The 6860-nt window shown below is 26.9% G+C and overlaps 1 protein-coding gene across 2 annotated transcripts; it reads right to left on the reverse strand.

Annotated features, from left to right (window-relative positions):
- Positions 1 to 1125: 1125 nt before the first annotated feature.
- LOC105459080 (2-acylglycerol O-acyltransferase 2-A-like) lies at positions 1126 to 5555 on the reverse strand. 2 transcript variants are annotated; one of them, XM_011704772.1, is made up of 6 exons: positions 5371 to 5555; positions 3570 to 3814; positions 2568 to 2839; positions 2068 to 2254; positions 1644 to 1843; positions 1126 to 1545 (listed from the first exon to the last, which is right to left on the reverse strand). In XM_011704772.1, exons 2-6 carry the CDS (start codon positions 3794 to 3796, stop codon positions 1388 to 1390), a joined length of 1044 nt encoding a protein of 347 aa, XP_011703074.1. In that variant the 5' UTR covers positions 3797 to 3814; positions 5371 to 5555; the 3' UTR covers positions 1126 to 1387. The 2 variants fall into 2 exon arrangements, with proteins under 2 accessions (XP_011703074.1, XP_011703075.1); XM_011704773.1 differs by lacking the exon at positions 5371 to 5555 and adding an exon at positions 4099 to 4107.
- Positions 5556 to 6860: the final 1305 nt, after the last annotated feature.

The following is a 6860-nucleotide window of genomic DNA, read 5'->3' on the forward strand; positions in this document are numbered from 1 at the left end:
ACATTCACCGCGTGTGCGGTCGTCCGTGAACGAAGTTCCAACGTTCAAGTTCCGAGTTCTGACGTTTGGGCTCGTTCGAATCTCACAATTCGCTATCTTACAATCAGCGCGAATCTCGCAGAGTTTTTAATTATTTAACAATTGAATCACGGTCCTTCGGAAAATGTGCCATATTAAACCAATATTTAATTGTTATATAAATTTATGTAAATTAGTGTTATTGTATTTTGTTGAAAAATATTTCTTGCACAATACAATAGTTTTGAAGTTATTATTTTTTTGACAAATGTTTTCTTAAATAAAATTTTCAATTTTACGATGTACGGATATAAATAACTGTCATATTTAAAACATGTTCCCATATTTGAAATGTTTAGTTTATGTTTGAATTTGATTTAAAATGTCCTATTTTATTAACATTATAATTTTTAAAAATATTACATCAATACAATCATACTTATCAAATGTTATTAATAAATTATTAAATGATAAGTACAATATAAAATTAGTAATTAATTTTTAAGATCCTTTTTTTTCGTATTTAATCATTTAAATTTCAGTTATAATGTAATAGTAATGTAATTTATTTTATACATATAGTAGCGACACTTTAAAAAATCAATTAATTTATAAAATATAATAATTATTTTTTATAATAATAGCTAGCGTGTTTACAGTTTGCGGATTTAACTAATTCAGATTATATAAAATTACTTTACCAATTTAAATATAAAAGAATACCTATTAAATCCTTTTCTAACAACTAAATCATCTAAACTAATATTCTAATTAAATATTAAATTTAATTAAGATATTTAAATTTAAATAACCTTTTTAATTAGACTTTATATTTATCCCTTTCATCTAATACTCTTTTCTATACTTAAATTTTTGAGGTTGTACAATAAATTAATTTTTAAATATTTAAAAATGCCAAAATGTGATTATATTTTCAAAAAATATCTAATAAATATCTAATAAATATAAATATATATTTTCAAAAAAATATTATTTTAGTGACAAGAATGTCATTAATTTCAATATAGTAAGAATATAAAAATGATAAATGCTTGGTATGTTATAAAACAGTAAAACGCAGTGAATATATTGCGAGATTAAATTTCATATATTCTCTTATGCGTACTTGCTTATAAATTTTGACTTTGTGTTTCTCATTTGCATATTTAGGCTTTATAAGTAAAAGAGATTAAATGGATTGCATAATAATATACGTAATTAAAATATATAATTATATTTTTTTCAAGATCTTTTAAAGCTATCTTTTTAAGCTATCTCTATATTTCTAAACAGCAATCTTTAGAACAAGAATTTTAAAATAGAAATAAATGTTCCTTATAGAATATACCATACATATCGAATATACATTTTATAAGAGATCGAGAGTAACTTTCTCTGCATTTTTAATATAATTGTACTTTTGCGTTTCAAAAAGTTCAATCAAATGTTTTATGAATTTTTCAAGATATTTGTTAATTTCCTCGGACGTGGGTTTCTCTATTTTTGGTAGTTCGATAGGACTGCCAACTAAAATGAAGAGAACATAAAATGAAGAGAAATATGTAATTATATTAAATATTGATAAATATATAACAATTTACGAGTACAAAAAGAGAATTTCTTACCAACTGTGGTAATAGGTTTTCGCTTCGGAATAATGCCGAATGAATACTGAAATAATCCTCTGCCATTAAAAATGACGGGTGCCAATCCAATAAACCTTCGAATATAGTTCTGTATGCGTCGAAAAGTCGATCCTTCTGGACCATATATTTGATCGTACAAATCCGTTTGACCAAACGCGACAACAGGAACCAATGATGTGCTAAATCACAGAATTGTATTAAATTTGAATCGCGATCATTGTGTTTATTACTCTTTTTCACGGCGTTTAATTTACACTTATAAAAAACTGTTATGTGAACGTATTGCCAAATTATTTTTTCACGAGCTGTAATTTGCTAAATGTTAAACACATCGTAAAACTGCAGTTTATGCTGCATACTAAAAATTATATGTGCAAATAAAAAAAAATATATAACCGCTTACCCATGCTGTAATGCTAATTTTACGAAACCTTTTCTTTTTTTCACAAGTACACGATAAGTGCCCGGTATAGATTCCAACGCTTCGGCAGCACCACCGACAGCGAGAATCGTAGCTCTTCCGGTATATGGACTTTTCGGTGATGTTGATAGTAAATACCTGAGACTTTCCACATTAGAAGCACATAAACCTGTATGTGTTTGAAGATCATCATTGTTATAGTCTTATCTCGCAAAGTACATAATATGATAAATATTAAATTGTCGCTTCATTTATATGTAAAATATCTCTTTCGGTACATCAACGTGTAAATTTTAGTTACAATAATATATTTTATTTACGGTTCTTACTTAACGAAAAAAGCTTATACAATATATAAACTTATAAAGCAATCTTCTTTTCATATAAGAAATATACAACGTATATTATGTGTTATTATTATTGTAATATTATTGCAAATAAATGTAACTTCATGATTGGCGAAAAGAATTAAGAGTTTTTACCCAATGAATAAAAATATTCTCTGAATATTGGTATTTTAAAGTGTTGATCCATAGTGATTCCACGCATGTCTAGACCAGGAAATAGCTTCTTACAATCCAATACATCTGATATCAATCCCATTGCTCCCATTGGTAAAATTCCATGAGGCACACAAATGAAGAGGTAAGACTTTTTGGGATCTAGATCAACCGTTTTCACTAATTTGATTGGAAAATAATTGCAAAAAAGGCGCAATGATATGTTGTTTTTTGTTAATCTTGTCCACAATTCACTGAAATGTAGAGTATAATAGTTATTCTTTAAATATTAATGAATTCTTAAACAATAATGATTATCATCTCTTAACAAATTTTTATTGCGACCAAAATTATTCTTGTACATATAATTTAATGACTATTATCACGGATTTTTTACTCTTTTATTGTAATACTGGCAATGCTAAACACAGGTCTTTTTTTATTGATTGAACATGGTTATTTTCGGATCATCCGATCTTTTTATTAATTTCACGGAATTATAAATTCTTTTCCAGAATTAAAATATTGACAATAACGGAGTGACTACATTTGGATACAAAAAACGGAAAAAAAAATTAGAAAATTATTGTGTTCTGCAGACGACTTATGACAACATGTACTGTGCATAAAAGTTTTAAATTTTGTACGTATATATACTACAAGTATTTATCGAGTATTTATTACATAAAAAAGTAATATTATGAATTATTGATGAATCTAGGTGTTTTTGTACAAGAGAACAGATGGAAAATATCATTGCATGTATGCGTGCGACCTCGGTGTAGTAGTATATTTCAATACATCAGACGTAAGCATCAATGCACTACTACATCAATGTCGCAAACATATATGCACAAGTCATCTGTAAAACAGCAATATTTTGAAGTTCAACTATTACACTAGCATTACCTTAAGCGATTGTCAAGGATTTTATTTATCTTATACAATGTCGGCTATCTTAATAAAGATTAATAGAATCGTTACCTTCTACCGCCACGATTGCAAGTGTCCCAATCATAATACATCCAGAGAAAATACAGTAGCAACAAATAACGTATTGTTTTTGTGTAAAGTAGAAGATACGCCGTGAGTAAGAGTCCACAAAAATCACCGAAAGCGAAAGTAAATGTCCAGAATGCGGCAGCCAACGTTTGTAGTCTTTCTTCCAAAGTTTCATTTAACGGTACAAATTTCACGCCCAAAATTTTCATATTTCTCGCCAAATCTTCCTGCTAAATGCAAATTATCATACACGGAGAGAATTTTTTTTTTAATTTATCCTGAAAATTATATTAATTGTGGGATAATATAGTATTTCGGCAAATTTTACTGTGCATTACAATAAATTTTTCTGTACATTACAATAAATTTGTTATAGTATATATTTAAAAAAATAATAAAAATTACATATAATTCGTCGAAATACTACATTGTCTTATGATTAACATGGTTTTTAAGGTAAATTTTAAAATAAAATTTTCTCCGGGTATAAATCTGATATTTTCCATTTAACTCGTTTATTTTGCCTATAAATAAATGTTTATACAACTGGAAGTCATATCTCTTCTTCTTCGATTTTTTAAAAAGACTATAGCATTACAGACGCGTGCTTCACGCGCGCTATTTAACAATTTTCACATTTTACTATACTTGCTATACACTCTGTCAACCTCAATATACATAATTGTTAAAATATGCAATGACAGCTGCTCGCGAAGTAAGCTTAATGACAGAACCAATCAGAAATCGCGGAAAAGAGACTTCAAGCTTCAATAGATCGATTTTACATTTTAGAAAGGAAAAATTGTGTATGTTGATTAAGTTGATCGAGAATCTCGCGAATTGACAATATATCAACTAAATCTATCTTTTATTTTCCTTGAAAAAATTGATTTTGTGTTTCCACTATGTCTATTCTTGGTAAGAATTTACACAATTTATTATCCATGAATACTTCGACATACTCATATTTATGCAATTAGTTTTTTTATGCAACATATGTGATTACAATAGCGAAACTGCTATTTAAATAACGTTTGTCTGTACACTTAAAAACAAATCGCGATTGTGTGAATAAATCACCGCGTTTCTCTATATTTCTGTAAATATTTACAGATATTTACTTTGTTTTTTATTTATGCAACAGGCATTGAAAAAATGCTAATATACTCAGTTTTCAGCAACATAAATAATTATTTTATAAATTAGTGTATAACAAAAATGTACAAGATAACGAGATATAGCAAGATAGCAAATTACTACTTTATTAAAATTTAATTTCTTTCATTACATTTGTGTAATGAATTTATTATTCTAAATTATTGCTCTAAAGAATTTTTTCTGCATGTAATGTCATCCGACACGCATATTACATTTTGAAATAACATAAATTTTTTGATTCACGTAAAAACCTTTGTCTATTTTGAATATTAAAATAGACAATAATTAAAAATATATTATATAATATATATATATATATTATATATAATTATAAATGAAAAATTATTACAAATAATGAAGAAATAAAAAATTACAGACAATCACTGATTCGAAATTCTCTCAATAATTCATAAGAATCTTTTACTCAAATTTTATATTTCACTTTATATTGATATTCAGAATTGCAGACAAACATATCCGAATTTGATATAGATAAATTATAATGAGAGAAAAACAAATACAATAAAAACGAACTCTTGTTCTTTATTCTGCAAGAAACTATTATTTTTGCTAAAATTTTCCTTCACACTTCATATTTATGTTTTTTTCGCATTTTACTTATTACCTGTCAGATGAAGCAGCAATTATAAAATTTCAGATTGAACTATTTTCTTCGGTACGATGAGACTAACTATTTTTTCTACAGAAAAGATAATGTGTTATCCACGAGCTTTTCAATACGTTGATCGCAATACTCAGACGTACTTTGCACCTCCTCGGAGCGTTCGTCATTATATATGTCTTATTGGTACAAGTTCGTCGGTAGAACGTGGAAGGAATCGCTTAAATAAGAGTTTAATAAATGTTTAATAATGAATGTTTAATAAATGTAACGAATGTTTAATAAATGAATATGCATATCAATGAATAAGCAATCACGTGCGAGACTGCTTATAAAATGTAATTTATTTTATGACTGTTAAGTATATACTTTACTATTGAAGATTTATGTATGATTTTATATAAATATATTAGAGCTATATGTAAATATTTGACGCAGAATCGCTGTCCTTGCTATTACGCAATATTATTGAAGGAAAGTACTCGTCACATATACACATATTAAATATAAAAGTAGCAATTGTAATTTCCTTATGTGTTAAATAACATTCCGTCATTTTCATCTTCCATGTGTCAAATTATATTATTTTAATAATAATAAAAAAAGAGCAGCTTGTATTTTTTAGCAAATAATTAGAATAAGAATCAGGTCAATTAAACGAGCAAGTTTTTAGGTCGCAATTTAAAATATCATTTATTCAATGAATTAGTTACATTCTTAAAATTCTTGATCTTGAGACGTTTCGAACTTTACTTACAAGGAAAGAGACCCAAGTGTCCCCCTCCGATTTTGATGAGCATTTAATATGTTATTCTCTAGACAAAACTAAGAATTAAGCTACCGCATATTTGTTCTCTTACGCACTTTCTAGAAGGTGAAACAATCCTTGGAAAAAAAATCGGTTTTTTTTATTTCAAATGCGAATATCATCGAAACTACGAAAGATGGAAAAAAATGTTTGAGCCAAAATTGAATGGCTTTAAGAGCAGTTCATAATTAAAATTTAAAATAATTATTTATTGATAATTTTTTTGTTTACCCCTACCAGCAAAAATTGAATTTTTTTTATTAAAATTAAATTTTTACCAATTTTAAAACGAATTCAATTATGTGTGATAAAGTTATTTTTCGAAATATCATTTTCGCTAAATAATTATAAACGCCTCTATACGCATATCATCCGTAGGGAAGACCGAGGACAAAAGTAACATTTAAAATTTAAAGTCTTGTAACAGTTAAATTATAATATTTACATTTAAAAAACCTATATTTTTAGATGTAGAATTTATTTAAATATAAAATTTTTTGGTGTTCATTCTTGTAATGTAACTAGGAAAAGAGTTATTACTGCACTGTTAGAAATTTTTGTCGGAATTTTCAGATACGTGTGACTAAAGCTTTATGCAGTTACCGTTTCTGAAATTTACTAAACGGAAATAAAAATTTCAGAAGCAATAACTGCATAAAGCTTTAGTCACACGTCTCTGAAAATT

The sequence above is a fragment of the Wasmannia auropunctata genome, unplaced genomic scaffold (genome assembly GCF_000956235.1).
Source record: "Wasmannia auropunctata unplaced genomic scaffold, wasmannia.A_1.0 LD334210.1, whole genome shotgun sequence".
Classification (NCBI taxonomy): domain Eukaryota; kingdom Metazoa; phylum Arthropoda; class Insecta; order Hymenoptera; family Formicidae; genus Wasmannia; species Wasmannia auropunctata.